At 53.8% G+C, this 20907-nt stretch overlaps 1 protein-coding gene across 1 annotated transcript in view; it reads right to left on the minus strand.

The window, feature by feature from the left end:
• The window catches only part of Ncs1 (neuronal calcium sensor 1), a 47735-nt gene that overhangs the window by 13671 nt on the left and 13157 nt on the right, over positions 1 to 20907 (minus strand). The window contains exon 2 of the mRNA XM_021156019.3: positions 6909 to 6933. Coding sequence (XP_021011678.1) covers positions 6909 to 6933 — 25 coding nt within the window. The remainder of the gene's footprint in view (positions 1 to 6908; positions 6934 to 20907) is intronic.

Here is a 20907-nt window from a genome sequence, read left to right on the forward strand (position 1 = left end):
CCCCTCCCTCCGGTGCCATCAGGCCAGGCCTCCTGCCCTCTATTCTGCTGGGGCAATGCTGCTGCCAGCTGTCAGAGCACAGGGCCACAACCTAGAGGACCAGAGGGAAGACCCCATTGTGCCTCAGTATCCCTAACCCCCCATGGCATCCTTTCAGGGGGTGTTCTGGGCACCGGAGTATAGCTACCTGTGTTCCTAGCTTGCGGCATTCCCAGCTTCCTCCTGCAGACTTAGAGGGATTTCCTACAAATGTCTGGCTTGCCTGAACCCCAGGAAAAGCTGCGCCTGCTGAGGGCTAAATCCAAAGCTTGGCCCTGAGCTCTTCAGGTACGATTTTGCCATATGGTCCAACCAAGCCCAGGAGGCAATGACTGTGATACCCACTTTCTAGACAAGGAAACTGAGGCTAGTGGAGGTAGCTCTTTTCTCCTTAGCTCTCTCTTCCCCTTTCTCCAAGCTGGCTGCCTCTTCTGAAGAAGGGCCCACCTCAGCCCACCCAGCGCATACAGAGTCCTGTCCCTCCTGTTCCCAGGGTTGGATCTGGTGGCAGCTCTCACAGTTGTGCCTTGAGACTGTCGTGACTGATGTAGTGACAGATGTCTCACGACAGGAATAGGTCCTCAATCTTCAGAGACTCCTGGTTTCTTGGTGAATGCTGAATGGAGTCCATTGTCTAACAGCTTTGATGGTCAGCCCTGGAGCTTAGAATCCACAAAGGGGGCAGGGACAGGCGGAGGGCTGTCCCCTGGTCCCTGATCACCTCTCCAGTGACCTGGGATGGTTAGTAGGCTCAGTAGTTCTCAGGGCCAGCACTTCCAGTCTTGGCACTGGATGGAGTGAGAGTTCTCAGCACTGTGAGCTCAGGTCAGGCTGGGTAGAAGGGCAGAGGGACAGGGGTGGCCCGTGGGGCACCACAGTTACAAGAGCTCACTGCAAACTGGGACCTCAGGTGACTGGCAATGTCGATGTTTCATCAAGGGAGTCTTAATGCCAAGAGGACAGATGACCTGGGGGCTACCTCACAGGCCCACTTCACTCAGAGAAGACAGGAGTGTGTGTGTGTGTGGGGGGGGGGGTTATCACCATCACTTTTGTGACCTTGTCTCTAGGCTTGCTGTTAGGCAGACTGCATTAAACACACAGGAACAGGGAGTGTCAAAACAGCTTCAAGTCAGGTGTGGTGGCACATGCCTGCCATCCAAGCACTGCAGAGCTAGAGGCAAGAGGATTAGATCAAGGCCATCCTTGTCTACATAGCGAGTTTGAAGCCAGCCTGGGCTACGTGAGCACCTCCCACCCCCCGTCTGTCTGTCTGTCTGTCTGTCTGTCTGTCTCTCTCTCTCTCTCTCTCTCTCTCACACACACACACACACACACACACATACACACACACACACACACACACACACACACACACACACACACAGAGCTATCTATAGGGAATGTATGAAGGCCAGAGGCCAGTGTCAGGCATCTTTCTCAATTGCTGGCTACCTGATATTTTGAGACAAGGTCCCTCACCGAACCTGGCACTAGCCAGCTGGGTGGCCAGCAAGCCCCAGGGGTCCCTGCCTCCACACCGCCACACTGCAGACATACACTGCTGTACCCAGTATATTTTTGAAAGATGTATTTATTCTTGTTTTATGCATATGAGTGTTTTGCTTACATGTGTATATGTGTACAACGAATGTGCCTGGTGTTGAGAAAACCAGAGGACATCAGAGTTACCAGGAAACAGGGATAGACAGTTGTTTGCCACCATGGGAGTGCTGGGAACCGAACCCGAGTCCTCTGCAAAAGCAAGGAGTGCTCTAAACCACTACGCCAGATCTCCAGCCTACATCTAGCTTTTCACGTGGATTCTGGAGAGCTGAAGTCGGATTCTTACGCTGCCGGGTGAGCACCTCCCTGAATCTCAGCTTCAGTTTTTCTTAACGAGGGGTCTGTCTGGCTTCTAATGCAACCCTGGCTTGGCCCTGCGTCTCTCAGTCCTTGACTTGTATATAACCAGAATCAGGTGGCTCTGTCTCACTAAGTCTCATCTTCCTCATCTCTGAGGCAAGAAGTCCACGCAGCACCTGCTTTAAAGGCCCTGAGAGAGGTGGGTAGACAAGACCAGTGAGAATAAAGAAATCTGTCAGGCAGCCCGGACCCCCACGCACTGGGAGGAGAGGCCAGCAGAGCCACCTTCTACCCACACCTAGTTTGCAAAATCCAGGGCATGAAGGTTCCAGCCATGTGACGTGGTGGCTGGTCTGTTTTGGGGACTGGCTCTTAGGAGTGGAGACTGTGAAGATGCTCCAGAGGTGACAGCTGCATCAGGTCTGGGCAGGGAACCTATCACCTTACAGAATCCTAAGGCCTGTGACTGCCACATGAGTCACTCCCAATGGGGTGTGCGTGTGCAGCAGGGAGGGAAGGGACACAAGGGGAACGCCATGACAGAGAGGTCCCAGTAAGGCCTCTCGTCCCCAGGAGCGGAGGCAAGGCCCCACACCACACAGGGCTTGATCTCCCATCTCCCACACAGCCTAGTCAGCTAGGGTATTTGGAGAAACTTGTCCTTGGGAAACTGTCCCTGTCCCCTCATGCCACCATAATTAAGGCAGCATCTGCTTCCCAAGGAGCAGAATCTGGATGCAGCTAAATGGATAGTGGAGCGGACAGCTGGGAGAGGAGCAGGGAGGGGTGCAGCGGGGAGGGGTGCAGCGGGGATGCAGCAAGGAGGGGTGCAGGGAGGGGTGCAGCAAGGAGGGGTGTGGGGAGGGGTATAGTGGGGAGGGGTGCAGCAGGGAGGGATGCAGCGGGGAGGGGTGCAGGGAAGGGTGTAGTGGGGAGGGGTGCAGCAGGGAGGGATGCAGCGGGGAGAGGTGCAGCAAGGAGGGGTGTGGGGAGGGGTGCAGCGGGGAGGGGTGCAGCAGGGAAGGGGTACAGGGAAGGGTGTAGTGGGGAGGGGTGCAGGGAGGGGTGCAGCAGGGAGGGTGCAGCGGGGAGGGGGGCAACGGGGAGGGGTGCAGCGGGGAAGGGGTGCAGTGGGGAGGGATGCAGTGGGAAGGGGTGCAGGGAAGGATGCAGCGGGGAGGGGTGCAGGGAGGGATGCAGCAGGGAAGGGGTAAAGGGAGGGGGCAGGGAGGCCACCTTGGGAGGTTGTTCCTTTTGTCATCTCTTCAAAGGCCTCCCTGCCTGGGCCCACCCCTACCTCCCCTCAGCTCCCTGGAGGAGGAGGGTCTCTCCTCCCCTTTCCTTCCCCCTGGCTTCATGAGCCCCTCACAGCAGGAAGCCAGCAAACAGAGCCACTAAGCATTGAAGCATGAAGAAGCAGCTAGACCCAAACTCTAACCCGCTCCACACTACACACTGCACACAAACACACTCACAAAGCTGTGTGTCCTAGGCAAGTGTCTCCACCTCTCTGAGCCAATCTCTCTATCTGTAAGATGAGGCTACTTCTAGAACTCAGGACTCCCTGAGGGTGCCAAGTGTTAGGACAGTACCTGTCCACAGGAGCCCTAGGGACAAGAGGGTACCTGGGTCCTCACCACAGCCATGTGGGATGGTCCAGCAGGCTCGGCCCAAGTGCTTTCAGATACACCCCCTCCTGTGTCCACCTTACAGTACAGGCACCCACGACCCACGACCCTAGCACCTTCCACCTCACTCAGCTCCTTTCTCCGCACACGTGGCAGCCTGGATCTGAGCAGCTGGGAAACCATGCTGTTTCCACTCAGCATGATGTCCTGGTCACCTTCGAGGCACCACAAGCTTTAGAACCTGTGGTATTCCTTGGCCAGCCCCCGTGGTGCCTCTGACTACCCACAAGGATGAACCCAGCTCTGTGGACACTGGGGTGGACCTAAGATAGTGAGCCTGGGGCACAGGCAGGCTGCAGATGAGGCTGCCCCCACTCCTTCAGCTCCCAAAAAGCAGACTCAGTCAGGGTCACCTGGGGCTAGGGCTGGGTGATGGGGCCCCTGCTGGCTAGCACAGGCAGGCAGGCATACACACACACACACACACACACACACACACACACACACACCACTTCTAGCATCCTCTGTATGGTAGGCACAGCATCACTTGGGGACCCTGAACAGCAGTGTTAGATGTCAGTACAAAACAAGGTGACCCACTATGGTGCTGGAGACGTGGGAACCTCTGAGACCTGACCAACAAGCCGAGGTGTGGGATTGAGGGACATGGATAGAGTCTCCAAAGGGGCTCCAGTGGGACTTGGATGAGGGTGGGTACTTGAGGAGACCCAGGGAGGGGATGTCTGAGCCTTAGGCAAGCTGAGAGGTGTGCTCCAAAGGGGCGTCAAGAGATCCGCCCATCTGGCTCCAGCTCCAGTTCCCCTGGCACTGGTGGAGGGTTGGAGTACAGGGAGCAAAAGAATCACTGGGAGACAGTGACCACAATGGAGGGACCCCCGAGTTTGGGGCTAGTAAGAACAATGAGTCCTGGGCATTGGCCAGACAGGTGCAGGAGGTCCCTGGTCTAACCTCTAATCCAGCAGGATATTAGAGACAGTCCCAAGCCATAAACGGAGTTATAGGTTATCCAGCGATAACAAATGGGCTTGTCTTGTGTGGTAGCATTTCTATAATAGCCCATAACACTAGAGATGGATTAGAACGTCACAGTCTGTGACCCATTACTGATGTCTGCCTACACATAGTAGGTGCTCCCCTCAGGGATAAGACTAAATCAAGCAAAAGTCAGGAAGCCCTGGGGAGGGAGGCAAACTGGAGGAAACCCCAGCTTCATGAGAGTTCAGCAGGGCTGGATCAGCAAGGGGAACTCATAACTTCATAGCCTGCCATCTGCAGGTGCTTGCTCCACAGAGCCCAAGGGCTGCATGGGAGGCAGGGAGATGTCCACACAGAAAAGCTAGGGAGACAACATGGGGGTAGGCTCTGGAACAAGGACAAAGGAAGCAGACGGACCTAGAAATGGGTGGGCTCGTGCAATGTTCCTGTGGCTAGGTAGGAAATAACCAGAGATGGACCAGTCCCCCATAGGTCAGCTTCTCTCCGCACCTCCACTCCCTTGCCAGAGCCCGCAGGCTCATGGTTCTGGCTCTGCCCACCTAGCAGATCTTCAGGGAGAGCCAAAGAATCAGCAGAGCCATGGCTCTGCCCTTTCTGCAGCATGGATGTGCAAGTTTAGGAGACGCCGTGGAGGGTCTGGGCTCTGCTCCCCTCAAACATAAAGGTCTCAAGCTCATCTCCTCACTCCCCTCCTGGGGTTCGCCTTACAGTGAGAGCCTCTTCATATTGTCTGCTTCATATTGCACTGTGGCACACATCCATGCTCTCCTCCCCCAAGGCCCAGAGCAGGCATCACTAGTTCATCACAAATCTCACTAATCCCTCACTGCTACATTTTCTATTTGCACTGCGACATCCCTCTTCAGAATCTTTCTTAACATAGAGTGTCATAGAGTGTCAGATAGACTGGAGCTACCCACTCTTCATCTCGTGTTTCTCTCTCTCTCTCTCTCTCTCTCTCTCTCTCTCTCTCTCTCTCTCTCTCTCTCTCTCTCTCTCTCTTTTTCAAGACAAAGTTTTTTTGTAGCCCTGGCTGTCCTGAAACTCACTCTGTAGACCAGGCTGGCATCAAACTTAGAAACCTGCCTGCCTCTGCCTTCCTGGGTGCTGGGATTAAAGACCTGAGTCACCATTGTCCAGATTCATTTCATGTTTACTGAATGAGGGAACTGAGTCCCAGAGTGGAGAAGAGACTTCACAAGGCCCGGAGTGGCTTAGTGATGAAGCCAGTAGTAGATGCTAATCTTCCGACTTGTGTGTCATCTGTGTGGCAAGCAGGGTCTTCCGTCAGCCTGCTGGATCATTTTGATTTTGTTTTCTGTGATTTCGCCTGCTTGTACGTCTGATTATCATATGTGCGCCTGATGCCCAGAAGAGCATGTTGGAACTGAAGTTACAGACAACTGTGAGCCAAGGTGTGGATGCTGGGATTCTAACCCAAGTCTGCTGGGAGAGCAGCCAGTGCTCTTAACGGAGCCATCTCTCCAGCCTCCAGTTTGAGTCTTAATGGATACCATAAAGTGGGGCTGGGTAGATGGCACAGTCTGAAAGGTACCTGCCAGGTAGACATGAGAACCTGAGTTCAGCTCCCCAGCATCCCTGTGAAAAGCATGCATTTACAAGCCCAAGCCCAGTACTGGAGATATTGAGGAAGCAGAGACAGGGGCTCTCTAGAGCAATCTGGACAGCCAGCCTAGTCAAGTTGGAGAGCCCTAGGTAGCAGTGAGGGACCTTGTCTCAAAAAACAAGTTGGCTAGGTGGTGGCAGTACATGCCTTTACTCTCAGAACTTGGCAGGTAGGTCTCTGTGAGTTTTAGGCCAGCCTGGGCTAGAGTGAGTTTCAGGCCAGCCTGGGCTACATAGTGAGACTCTGTCTCAAAACAAACAACCAGAGAGATTGCTGCAGAAATTGCTCAGTAGTTAGAGGCACTCACTGCTCTTGCAGAAGCTCAGAGCTTGGTTCCCAGCACCCACATGGCAGCTCACAGATAGCCATAACTCTGGTTTGAGGGGATCCAATGCCTTCTTCCGACCCTCACAGGCACTGCATGTTATATCGTGCACATACATCCATGCAAGCAAAACACTCAATGCAAACTAAAAATTAGCAAATCATCTCATACCGAAAAAGCAACAACAAAAAAGCTCCTAAAGAATTACACCCAAGATTGACACACGCACACACACACACACACACACACACACACACACACACCAGGGAAGAAGTCACTACCCTCCCCCAGCCTGCTCAATGGACGCTGCACAGCCCCACATAACCTATCCCACCCTGTCCCATCCACAGCCATGCCCACCCCAGCGACCACACCCACCCAACACACCAGAACTTCCTCTACTCACCACTGCTGTACTTCCTTCTCAGTGACTGCAAGAGAAGAGAAGACCACAGGTTAGATGGGAGTCCCAGGACACAGGCCATTGCAGGGACGGGGCTCCCTCCTACCACCTTCCCCACAGCAGTCTGCCCCATAGGACTGTCAGCCTGCTGAGTAAGAAAATACACCCTTAGTGAACAGTGAACGATCGGGCAGGTACTCGTCTGCTCAGGAGAAGATGGTATGCTCTATCTTCCCCAGAGCCCACTCTCTGCTGCTGCTATGAAGGGGCACCTCCAAAACACCTTCAGAAACCTGGGTTCCCTGCTTAGAAGGCAACTTAAGGTACATTCTTTCAGCCAGGTGTGGTGACCGTGAGCCTTTAATCCCAGAACTCGGGAGGCAGAGTCAGGCAGATCTCTGTGAGCTCAAAGCCAGTCTGGTCTACAACCTTTCTCAGCTCTGTCCTGGGACAGGAGGATCGGAGTGCGTGCTGCTTCCAGACCTGGGATGGGGCAAGGAGACTCTTGAAAGCCAAGCTTCTCGGAACCCAGACCTCCTCATTGCCCTACAGCCCTTTCGACGGACGGTCCAGGTCTTTTCTCTCAAGATGTGACCATATATGGCAGCTGAAAGGATCTGCACATATGGCCGAAGCTCATGCCAAGCCAAGTCACCACTTTTTACTGAACCAAAGAATGAATGAAACCAGGCTTTTTATTTTCTGAAAAGTATTGAATCGGTTTGAGCTGAAACTGGACCACACTTTCCAACATATCACCAAATGAGAACAACACACCACCTTCAAGGCCAAGCATGTTGGCGCTTGCCTTTAGTTCCAGCAGTGGGGAGGCAAAGGCAGGAGGATCTCTGGGAATTTGAGGTTAGACTGGTCTAGAGAGTGAGACCCTGTCTCAAACACAAAACGAAACAAAAAACAAGAAACTTTTCAGACCACAAATTCTCTGCCTGGGTGATTACTGGGCTCTCTGTACCTCAGTTTCTCCATGTGAAGCAGGTGTTGAAACGGTACCTGCCTGGGAACTCTGACCTTAACAGACACACGGAGCCTTGGCTCCCCATTGTGGCACTCGGATGAGCTGGGCAATAGTGCTAGTGAATGAATGGGTGAATGACGGTCTACAAGTCCTTGCCAGACAGCAGGTGAGAACGGAGCCGGGACACCTTCCTGGGGAAGCGAAGGAAATGTGGCAGACTCAGGGAGACCCCTCTACAAGAAGTGTTCCAAACAAACTCAAACTAGCATCTGCTAACCCCTAGGTGCCATCTGTGCTGTGACTCAGCCACAGCCCCCAGCTGTCCCCAGAGAGCAATCTCCAGCCTGGTTCCAGGTGGGCATAGTGAGACACAAGAGACTTGGAAGCAGCAGTTGGGGCTTCAGACGTGAGGTCTTGGCTCAAACCCAGGGTCAGAAGCCTGGGTGGGTGGGTGGCCTTAGTGCCTCCTCACCTGCACACTTCCCAGCAGCCCCGTGGCTCCTGCAGAAGGATTTAATCAGAGCAGTCAGCTGATAGACAGGGACCTGGCCTCTGCAAGGCCAGTGCAGCTACATTTCCGAGAGCAGATTTTAGCAGAGGTTACAAGGTAGCAGGCAAGGCATGGGGACGCACAGGGGAGGAGATGGAGGAACAACACAGCTGTTGTTCTAATTTGTTTTCTGTTGCTGTGATAAAATGCTGACCAAAATGCAAGCAATCGGGGAAGAAAGGGTTCATTTCACCTCACAGCAAGAGGGAAGTCAGGGCAGGAACTCAGGCAGGAGCCCGGAGGCAGAACTGAAGCAGAGGCCACCTCTGCCTCTGGCTTGCTCTCCAAGGCTTTCTCCACTTGCTTTCTGCCCAGGGGTGGGGCTCCCCATTGTGGGCTGAGCCCTTCCACACCACTCACCAATCAAGAAACTGTCTGAAGTCTTGCCTACAGGCCAACCGGCTGAGGTATTTCATCAACTGTCCCCTCTTCCCAGATGACTCTAGCTTATATCAAGCAGACAAAAAAACTAACCAGCCCACGATGCTAGACTGTACTGAGCTGCCCCGACCCTGCCACCTCCATCATCTCTGGGTATAGCTGATGCAGATGGCAGGGATTGGAGACACAGGTGACCACCTCTGGGGACCAGACCTGAACAGCTGAGCTCCAGGCTTCTGGGCTGAGTGTGCCTCTGAAGACTGCCTCTCCGCTTTGAGCTCTGGTTCCCTCGTCTATAAGGAGGCCTGCTGTCCTCTGCCTGTAGAAGAGTCCCATAGGTAGGTGGGACAGCCCCTCCCATCTTCTCAAGGAGGAAACTAAGGTTCAGACAAGCCTCCTCACGTGCTGGGAGCAAGGTTGCCAGAGGTCACTGTCCCAAGAGCTGGATGGTGCCTGGCTCTGGGGGCCCAGAACAGGTTCTTCGAACCTTGAAGAGACAATGAGCTCTCTGACTATGTGTGACCTTGGTGAGGCGTGGCATCATGGACCACTGATGGCAGGAGGAAGAGGCAAAGGCGTGAATGGCAGGGTCACCAGTGACCTCAGCTAAGTCCAGGAGGCCGGAGAAGCACTCCTGGGGAACTCTGCTATCCTAGCGTCCCACCTACAATCTTCCAAAGCCCGCCCAGGACCTCTGCTTTCTGCCTCCCGGCCTGCCTTACCCCCAGCTCAGCCTAGAGCTTCAGGTCTACTGTTCTCTCAGCAGAATTGTCCCTAACACAGGACACGGAATGACCAGCAGGCAGCTAAGCCTCTGGGACGTGAGATGAGATCGGAGAGAAAAGTCCTATCTAGTTTAAAGCCGCTACTTCAGCTTCATCAGACATTTGAAGTCACCAAGTGTCCCCTGCCTCTAAGATTTCTAGAAATCCCAACTCTTCAATCCTTAGAAACTCAGATGATCATGGAGGGTGGCAGTCAGGGAGTCCCACCCACCCCAATCCTGCTGCCAGCTAGGCAGGCCTGGGCCACCACAAGTCAGAGGTGTGTACAGTCTATACATTTCAGGAGCTTAGCAACAAAGAGGCACAGCCTACACACCGGCAAGGGGGGCCCATAGTCAGCCTCTCCTATGGTCTCCTTTGAGGAGGCGCCCTGTCACCTATCTCAAGATTCACTGACTTTTTAAATTTTTTAAAGATTTATTTTTACATATATGGGGGGGAGGACCTCAGGTGTTCGGGTCAGAAGAGTGATACCAAGTCCTCTGAAACTGGAGTTACAGGTGACTGTGAGCCACCATGTGGGTGCCAGAAATTGAATCAGGACCTCTGGAGGAGCAGCCAGGGCTCCTAACCGCTGAGCCACCTGTCTGGCCCACGGCTTCCAGCTTCGTCGTCTCCTTTGTTTCTGCTTGACATCTCTAGCTCTCCCTGCTCTAAGCAATACTGTCCACAATACCCGCTAAGTGTGTACTGATGGCTCAGTTCCCCAAACACGGCAGAAAGTAACAACTAAGATGAAGACCAATCGATTGATCAACTTTGATCGGGGTCACGGGGCGATATGCCGGGCCAGGGGTATTGAGAGATAAATCAGGTGTTAAGGGTTCTTACAGGGGAGGTAGCTTGGATCCCAGCACCCACATCGCAGTTCACAACTGCCTCTGTCTCGTTCCATGGGACCTGATGCCGTCTCCTGACCCCCATGGCCTCCTACATATGCACAGTGCACAGCCATGCATGAAACAAAAAAACTTTTTTTTCAAAAGATGACATTCAGTACCCAGGACTGGGTGCAAGTGAGGACGTGTTATCCATGGCACTCTCCTGTCACGTGACCCCGGGATTACGCCAGAATGTGGAGTGATTCTAGACCATCAGTCATACAGTTCCAACCAGTCAGAGCCATGAAAGCCCAAACAAGCTAGAGGAGGATGTTGGGAAAGAGGTGAACAAAAAGAGTCTGTTAAGCATAACCCTGGGTGCACAGACTGGGGTGGGGGTCAGGGGCCAGGGGGGTCAGCAGGGAAAGTGCAGAACAGCCTATGAGACACTGGGGCTCACAGTCGGGTGGTGCTGTGAAGAGATGTCGGGTGGTACTGTGAAGAGATGCCTCGGGGTCTCTTTCAGGATCCAAGGGTAGCGTCTGAATTGAAGACCATACCCCTGACCTGAGAACTGTGCCCAAGAACTTGGGGGTGAAGGCTGTGATGCTGTTGAGTAAACTTGAGGTGGCAGCACCATGGGGGAGTCTGGCTGGGGTGGGGGAAAGAGGGGGTGGGGGATGAGTCCAAAGCAATCAGCCAAGCCTCCCCTGCAGTGCTACATTCACAACCTGAAGGGAAATAACTGTCTTCACCCACAGTCTGTGTACCCTCCACAATACATGGAGGACCGGGAGGCAGCCTGAGGTCCTACACTCATGGGATCAGATCATCACAGGCACTTGGGAGGAGTAATCCGGGGAGCATGCTCTGCCTCGGCCCTGGGACCAGACACAAGGGGAGCTTCCCAGGACGCAGCTCCCAGCTCCAGCTCCAACCCATCCCATCCCCCTTCTAGCCCTCCTTCTCACTAAGCCTCCAACCAACTGTGAAATTAACAGGCTCTCCCCTCCAGCTTCCCTCCACGGTTCCGTGCTCAGGGCTTAGCACACAGGCTTCCTGTACAGAGCTCAGGACTCAGGGCTCAGGCTCAGAGGAGTTCCAGACTGACGCTTGAAGTTGAGGAGGAATACCAGTGATGTCATTCAGGCAGGCCCCTGGCACCCTGCCAGCGCCCCAAGTCAATGAACCTACTCAAGCTCCCTGAGTGTCCTATGCCTCGGCCACCAAATGACCCACAGCTGTGGTGGTTTGAATGAAAATGGCCCTCATAGGCTACAGGGACTGGCACTATTAGGTGTGCCCTGGCTGGAGGAAATGCGTCACTGGGGTGGGCTCTGAGGTTTCAAATGCTCAAGCCAAGCCCAGTGTTGCTCTCTTTCCCTACTGTTGGAGATCCAGCTATAGATCTCTAGGCTCCCTCTCCAACACCATGTCTACCTGTGTGTCACACATGCTTCCTGCCATGATGATAATGGACTAACCCTCTGAGCCTGTAAGCCAGCCCCCATTAAATGCTTTCCTTTAAGAGTTGCCTTGGTCACAGTGTATCGTCACAGCAATAAGACAGCAGCCCTGCAGAGAACCACTCTCCCAGCAAGCCCCTGACCCTTGATCCTCTGTTTCCCCAGTAACACCCCAACACACAGCCAATCAGAGGTCTAGCCAAGTGTGTACAGGGTGGGGAGGACAAGCGACCATGAGAGAAGACCCTGGCGTCCGCCAGGCAAACAATGCAAGCCAAGGCTTCCTGCCCTTTTAGAACACAAGCTTATGTCTCTGAGCCTCATTCTGCTCATCTGTCAAGAGAACACAGCTCCACCTCACAGGTAAAGTGTTACAGGGAAAATGAACTTAGCAATTTGGATGTGTGTCTAGTACCAGCAGGACCCAATAGAGACACATTCTCTCCCCAGCTGGGCACCCCAGGACCTCCATAGAGGTCCTATCCTTAGAGCCAGCCCAGCTACTGGGCTGGGGCTAGAATTTCTTCATGTGTTTTGTGTGAGCACATCTGATTTTGGCTGACTCTTTCTCCAGCACAGTCCTGTGGCCGGGCCTGTAAGCCCCATTGAGAGCCAGGCTTTTGATGAGCACCAGGTACGGGGCATCCTGACGGGTGTGGCACCTTTTGGTGAAGACCCTGTTAGGACCACATGTAGGCTAGATACCCTGAACCTTAGAATCCTCATCTCTCATATCAAATATGGATTCTCAGCAGGATCCTGTGAAGGGCTTCCTTAAAAGCTCAGAGGAGCTGGAGCACAGAGCCACAGGGAAGGAGAGGGCTGGGCACCCACCGTCCCTCCACTGGAACTGCAGAGGGAGAGAAAAACCCAGCCCCCAGGCTACTCCCAGCCTTTCCCCCCTCAGGCCTGCTGAGACTCTCTAATGCCCCTGCCTAAGGAGAGATGCTCAGGGCACCCAGGGCTTCCTCCCACCCCAGCAGTGACTGAAGCTCCCTCAGGCACCTCCTCCTCTCCACGCAGCTCTTGTCTGCAGAGAGTGAACACAGGAGCCTGTCCCAGGAGCCCAGGATAAACGTTGAGTCTGATTTTCATTTCCCTAAAGCAAAATACCTCTCTCCTGATTGAAGCTCAGCTCAAACACGGTGGGAACAGAACGTCAGAGCAGGCAGTCCCACGGAGCAGAGGTGCCTTCTGAGGCAGGAAGGACGGAAGGCAGACTTCTGGTCTTTGTGTGACCAATTCAGATCCCACTTCAGTCTCCAGATGCAAGGATTAACCTCTGGGTTACCCACCCTTGCCCAGTACATTAGCATGGGGGTCTTGGGAGACTCACACGAGAGAGAGAGAGAGAGAGAGAGAGAGAGAGAGAGAGAGAGAGAGAGAGAGAGAGAACAAGGCCTTTAGGACCTTCAGCCACCTGACAGTCTCTTCCATCCTGATGCCTTTGGTCACCAAAGACTCCTCCCTCCAGAAGGAAAGCAGGCCTTCCTGTGCCCCACACCCCTCCCCCAACCAGCCTCAACACCCTGCTCCATCTCTTTCTCCTACTCACTGGTCTGGCAGCTGGGGACACCCCTGGCATGGTCATGGCCTTCTGGCCTTCTTTTAGATCCAAGGGTAAAACTCAAAGATCTCCACAGACTGCTCCTCCCTTATCCCCATTCTGACTCAGTCTACACAGTATGGAAGATTCCTATCCTTACTGTCCTCTCAGCATGGAGGGCTCCCCTCAACGCCCCTCCCATGTGGCTGCCCCTGTTAGTTTTCTGTTAACTTGACACAAACTATGGCCACGGGGAAGAGGGAACCTCAGTTAAGGACATGCCACCACCATCAGAGCTGTGGGCAACTCTGTGGGACATTTTCTTGATTCATGATTGATGTGGGAGGGCCACGCCTGGGCAGGTGGTCCTGGGATGTATAGGAAGGCAGGCTGATGTATACACTAGCAAGATTTTGCTGAAAGGACCCAGATATAGCTGTCTCTTGTGAGACAATGCCGGGGCCTAGCAAACACAGAAGTGGATGCTCACAGTCAGCTATTGGATGGATCACAGGGCCCCCAATGGAGGAGCTAGAGAAAGTACCCAAGGAGCTAAAGGGAACTGCAACCCCATAGGTGGAACATTATTATGAACTAACCAGTACCCCAGAGCTCTTGACTCTAGCTGCATTTGTATCAAAAGATGGCCTAGTCGGCCATCACTGGAAAGAGAGGCCCATTGGACTTGCCAACTTTATATGCCCCAGTACAGGGGAATGCCAGGGCCAAGGGGTGGGGGTGGGAGGGTGGGGGACTGGGGGGGGAGTGTATTGGGGACTTTTTGGATAGCATTGGAAATGTAATTGAGGAAAATACCTAATAAAAAAAAAAGGAAAAAAAAAAGGAAGGCAGGCTGAGCAAGCCCGGAGGAGCAGGCCAGGAAGCAGCACCCCTCCATGGCCTCTGCATCAGCTCCTGCCGCCCCGCCCAGGTTCCTGCCCTGTGTGAGTCCTTGCCCTGCAATGAAATGGCTGTAAGCTGTAAGCCAAAATCAACCCTTTCCTCCATGGGTGGCTTTTGGTGTTTATCACCGCAACAGAAAACAAACTGGGACTATGGTAATGGCAGAGCTTTCTCAGAGAAAGGGGACACACTTCATCTATCCTGAGGCACTCAGCTCAGCCTGGCCCCTCCTACCTTATGACAGTTCTCCCCTCCTCCCCAAGGAGCTGTGAGTCCCAGTAGGGACTGCAAGGGAGACTCCCTGAAAATTTAGTCACCCCATGCTCTCTGGGCCTCATTTTCCCATTCTGAAAGTGAGGCAACTTGGGCAAGAGAGGGTTAAACTCCATGGGCCTCACCCTCCTAGTGGCCATAGTGGCCAGCTCTCCAGCTCCCTGAGTTGCATGGGGACAGGAGTAGACATCCTGGCAGCCCACCTAGGCTTCTAACTCAGTGCATGATCTTAGCACCGGTGCTTCTCTCCGATCCCAGGGAAGGATTCCAGGGATCCCTAGATCCCTGCCACGAGGTGACCAACCCTGGCAAGTAAGCTGGGTCCGGTAAAAGCATTTCCCAGGCAGAGCAAACGAACAGAACAGCAGATCCCTGTGCTGAAAAGATCAGGGGCAGCATGGGGACCGGAAGATGGCAGAGCTCTGTCATGTAGGGACCGTGCCCGGTTCTAAGCTACAGCACTTGGAATCACTGGCTCCTAGCAGACAGAGAGAACATGACAGCACATGCAGAGGGCCTGGCACCGAGCCGGCAGTGCTACTGTGATTACTACCCAACGCCTCTGCCAGGGAGAGAATCAGAGCTCCTGTCCTGCCCGTTCCTCTTTCCCAAAAGAGGCCAGAGACCGACTCTGCCGAGACATATGCTGACCCACCCAGAATCCCTGGGCCCTCCCTCAACGTGACACAGAACAGGGCTCCTGGATCAGTCCTCTTCAGGCCCCTCCAGGAGTGGGGTGGCAACAGCCCAGCCTCCAGCTGGCAGTCGCTATTTCTACCCATGTTCTCTGTGCCAGCCCAGCTGGGTGGCTCTGGGCTGGGCACAGCACAAGTCAACAAGAAAGACATACAGGCCCTGCCTACCTCCCCCACACTGCACCTTCTGTGCAACAGACCTCCCCCTCCCCCCACTCTGCCCACAGAGATGCTATGGCGACTGGTGGAGACTCCTCTTTGGGCTGGCCACACACTGGGCCCTTCACCCAGTCTGCATCTGGCCTCCACATGGGCAGGAGTCACAGGCTATGGCTGTGCTCTGTTGTGACAAAGTGATCTCGCTCGTAAGCAAGAATCTCACGCCATGTTTAAATCCACAGGCTAAGCAGACTCGAACACCCTGGCCTGGCTTTTCTGCCCCTAGCACCCAACCCCCAGCTCTTTCCCCTCACATCCCCACAGTCTGGTTGCCCTGTGTAGTGAGTAGGTCAACACAAGGCCCGGCTCCACAGATGTGAGTACGGGTCTCTCAGTGTCTAGGGTACCTGAAGGCTGGACTGGACCAGCTCTGCTCTGACTTCTTTTGTTTTTTGGTTTTTTTTTTTTTTTTTTTTTTTTTTGGTTTTTCGAGACAGGGTTTCTCTGTATAGCTCTGGCTGTCCTGGAACTCACTTTGTAGACCAGGCTGGCCTCGAACTCAGAAATCCGCCTGCCTCTGCCTCCTGAGTGCTGGGATTAAAGGCGTGCGCCACCACGCCCGGCTTCTGCTCTGACTTCTAAGACATGGCCCTGAGCTTACAGCACCAGAACCCACATTCTCCTACTAACGGCCTCGGTGCAGATAGGGGCATGTCTACTGGTCATTATAAGACCCCCATCAATGTACTTGCACGCCATTCTGAGCCTTGCTTCCTCTTGGGGTAGGACGGCTGACAGAGCCGATGGGAAAATACACGTGGCAGACAGCCCAGCACTGGACACAAGGACACTGCTGTTATTATACTGGGGACAAGTGGTGGTGTCAAAATAAAACATTGGGGCTCTCGTTGCCTTCTGGGTGGGTGCTAGGAGATACAGCTGGCAGGGCCTTGGTGTTAGCACACACCAAAATGGACAGCTTCCGGCTGCTGCCAGGGAGAGGAGCCAGGCCCTAGGAGGAGCACAGATGTTGGGCTGCTCAGATCCATTCAGACCTCAAGTTCCATTTCCTTCCCAGTCCTTCAGACCCTTCTGAGCCCCAGCTGTTTCCATTGGCCGAGCCTAGAGACTGTACCAGACCCTGTGGTGAGAAAATTCTCTGCCAGCCCACTGTAAGAAACCCCTGTGGCTCCAACGAGGTGATAGCAAGCCACCCAAATCACACAGCCGGTGGCAGGACAAAGGAAATCAGTGGCCCAGCCAACCTGTGTCCTAAGCTAGGGGTGGTTGTGAGCTTCCTCCCTGCCCCCCCCCCCCCGCACACCCACCCCCAGCAAGGGAAAGCATCTGCTAGACACCAGCTGTATGGCGAGAACAGAGTGACTGTCCAGCAGGCACAAGGGGCACTTGCCATCATCACAGCCCTTCTTGGAAGAACCAAGCTTTGCCTTGCCGTGGGCAGCGAGGCTCCTTCTTGCTGAGCCTCAGTTTCTTCATCTGACAAAGGGGATAATAGTACTCAAAAGGACAGTGCTTCATCCCCAGAGGAAGTCTGCATACAAGTTGAAGGAGTACAGGAGCTCCCTCGAGGTGCTCCCCACAGACTCCCTAAGGAGAGAAGGCTGTTGGTGGCCCAAGAGTTGAGAGACTGCCATGCAGCCATCAAAAGCAAGGTTTGGGGGATAGAGGGATGGCTCAGTCAGTCCCGATGGAGAAGACATGAGAGCCTAAGCTCAGATCCCCAGGATCCATCCACACAAACCCGGGTGTGCTGGCAATCCTGGCGCTGGGGAGGATCCCTGAAGCTAGCTGGACAACCCATCTGGCCAAGCAGAGAGTTCCAGGTTCAGTGAGAGAACTGGTCTCAAAAAGTGAGGTGGAGAGGGCTAAGAATGGCTCCTGATTATTGACCACATGCATATGTATGTACATGCGCGCGCACACATACATGCAACACACTCATATACACTCGTGCGGCAAGTTTTGGTTCAAAGTTTTACTCTGATCCAATATTTCTATAAATACTACTGTCTGCCCTATAGTTTATACATTTTATTTTACTTCAGAAACAAAATTGTAAACTATAGTGATTTTAATTTCTATGTAAGCCACACTTTTCCCCCAAAGTGTTGAAGTCAAGTTCCAGAAAGATGCACTTTGCCTTGTGAATCCCCGCAGTAGGGTGAGGAAGAAGGGATACTCCCAGCATGCCAGGCGGCACTCATCTTATTGCACACCTAAACCACACTGTGGGACAAAGTGCTTGGGGCTCTCCACTGCACAGAGGAGGAAACTGTGTCACCCAAAGGTGAAGCTACCTGTCCAAGTGCAGTGGAGATGGAACCTGGACCAGGGTCTGTGCACCTCCTGAATGTGGTGGAGAAGGTGCGTGCTTGAGATGTCCCCCAGTGCATGCTGGGAGCTGACTCCTTAAAATGTGACCCAACCCTTACACAGGTTTAGGCTCCCTTATCACAAGTTCTGCTGATTGACGGCGTAAGCCTTTAATCCCAGCCCTGTGCAGGCAGAGGCAGGTGAGCTCCAGGCCAGCCTAATCTACAGAGTGAGTTCCCGGACAGCCAGGGCCGCACAGAGAAACCTTGTCTCAAAAATCAAACAAACAAAACAACAGAAGTTCCACAGATCTAGAGGCTCTTCTGAATTGGGGGAGTTTGCATTTGTGCAATTAGACATTCCTTGGGAGGAAAACCATTGCACACCTTCTGTATACAACCCGAGGGTGGTTTTGTACAGGATTTTCAGGGCAACCCAATTTTTACGGCAATCCATTCCATGAGGTCAGGTGTGGAATTCTCCACAACAGTATGTTGGCACTGCTAGAAGGTGATGATTTTCAGATCAGGAATGCTGAGCTTGCTTCCGCTCCTAGGGTACCGAATCTCTGGCCCAAACTGACTCTTCAGTACCAGGTCTTGCTGGTACTAGATAGCAAAGGGCCTCAGCTTCTGCTGGCCCATCTGCTTGCTCTGGCTGACCCATGTTCAGGTCCGGTCTTGACAGCATCCAACTGTGTAACCGTGGACACACTGACTAAGTTCTCTGAGTCTAGGCTTTTCTCTAAGGACATAAGGAGCCAAAGCCCACCATAGTTGTGCGTAAGAAAAAGACTGCCGGGAATGTCCCTGACTGTGACCTCGGGGAAAGAGTATGCATGAGAAACGGCTCTGCCACTGCTCAGTGTCTAGTCCCGTCCTCCCAATTGCTGCAAGCTCCAACAAGCAGGACATGTGTGCCCACGACTGTAGTTAAACAGTACTGGTTGGTGTGTGATAGGTGCTCGGTATACATGTTCCTGCGGACGGTGTTCAATGGCCGCTTGCTGCAATGTCCCCAGCCTTCTTTATTGCTCTCTGCGACACACACATGCACATGTACACACACGTGAGAAACATGAAAGAGGGACCAGGGCTGCTCTCTAGTTTAAGCCTCCTCTACTACCTGACTGGGCGCCTTCCAAGAGGAGGGAGCCTGTAGGGGATGGCACCTTCTGTGCCCCTCAGGGGATGCTGGTGTGAGGTGCTTTCCTGCACACTCCTGCATAGGGAATACTTCCCCAAGGTTTCATACAGCCCAATTCCACTGCTTCTCAGACCAAGTCTGCTGTGGCTCCTGACAGGAGGCAGAGACAGCACACTGAATTCACTGAAAGATCCTTCACTAAACTCAGCCATTCTTGGTGTGTCTTCTGACTTCAGGCAACTGAACTAACCTCCCTGGGCCTCAATTTCCCCCTCTGAAAAATGGGAGCAGTGATGCCTTTCTGGTAGGATGAGATTAAGACACACGAGTTTTAAGTTCCTCATCTAACAATCGCAGCAGGCCAGACCCTGAGTGGGGCTTTGGAGGTACAGCAGTGACCCCATGGCTCCTGTCCTCCAAGCTCCTCATATAACCAGGACAGACCTGAAGTACAGAGCTGTCTACTCACCCATGTGGTAAGAAAGAAAAGACCAGAGTGATAAAAGCTCACTTAGTAGAGTGCTAGCCCAGTGTGCACAGAGCTGCGTTCCATCCCAGTGCCCTATAAGACAGATCATTGTGGTGCACACTGTGAACCCAGCACTTGGGAGGAAAAGGATCAGAGGGCAAGTCGGAGGCTAGCCTGGGCTACATGGAACCCTGTCTGGGCATGGGGGAGCAGTAACCAGGGTCAAGGGAAAGGCTGTATAGAGGCTTGCCCAGAGGCAGAAAGCAGTCCTCTGACAGGCAGAAGTGAACAGCGCACAGTCAATTGTGGAACTGCAACTACGAAAGCAGCTGCCCTCCCAGCTCTGACCTCACAGAGCACAGAGGTGCCTCAGGTGGCCACATGCTGCTGGAACAAAGCCTTAGCCACAGGAGGCTGTTGTCATCCGGGCAGAGGGAACACGACGACAGGTGTCCTGAAGCATTAGCAACTGCCACTGTTATTACTAAAGGTGTCACCGCAGCCACAGGATAAGCAGAGCATGGCATGTCCTACTGGTAGAACCTGGGCATTCCTGCCTCTACCCCAGGAACCGCTCTGGTCAGGAGACCTCCTTCCCACAGCCCACCTTCCCACTTCCGCTCATGCCCTCCAGATCCCCTCCCCCAGCCCATGGTTGGTGACACACCAGGTTGATCGCCATTCACAGCTCAGGCACGCCTGATCAGTCACGGTTGCTAACGTTACAGCCCGTGGAGCCCAGAACAGGATTGGGGAAAGGGTGATGAGGGATCCCTAACGAGACCCATCTCCCCCAAAGAAGGGTGCAATGCCCTACTGAGAGGATAACTAGCTGAACTGGCAGGGACCATGCTGGAGTGAAGTAGCCCCGCCTTCAGCTAGCCCCTCCCACTCCTCCCCTCCCGATCCATGCAGCGACCCTGCTCCAGAAACCCATCGGCAGACGATGAGGTCCAGCTCCAGCAGAGACCCTGGAAAGTTCCGGCCATGAATTCCCGGGAGGGCTGAAATACATAACAGCTCTAAGCAAATATGCTCTAGTGCAGCTTCTGGAGCTGGCCCTTTAAGAGCCAGGGTAGGGGCGTGGCCCTGATCTGCCCTCCAAGGAGGAGGCACCCCAGTGACTCACCGCTGAGCTAGTGGTTCCGAGGAACTGGAGGACCCCAAACTGGCTGGGCAGGAGGGTGGCTGCTGTCAGTCACCCGTCAAAGTGACAGGTGCAGATGGGCAGGTAGAAGCCTGCAGCACCAAGTCAGGCTGTGACCTTGACCACTGCACTCGCTGCTGCCTTCATCTTCTAGGTCTATAGAGTATTCCCAGCCACTTACAGCCTGTTTCCCAAGCCGCTTCTCTGTGGGGGCTGGGAGAGGACACAGACTTCAGGGGGTTAGCCACTGCACACCAATCTCGGCAGGCACCTCCTGGAACAAATGCCTTCTGTCCTTCGTGGACATGAACCTGAAACTTAGGAAGCTGGGATGTTAGCGTGCGCTTGTCC

Source organism: Mus caroli, unplaced genomic scaffold (assembly GCF_978045245.1).
Source record: "Mus caroli unplaced genomic scaffold, Mus_caroli_1 scaffold_2, whole genome shotgun sequence".
Classification (NCBI taxonomy): domain Eukaryota; kingdom Metazoa; phylum Chordata; class Mammalia; order Rodentia; family Muridae; genus Mus; species Mus caroli.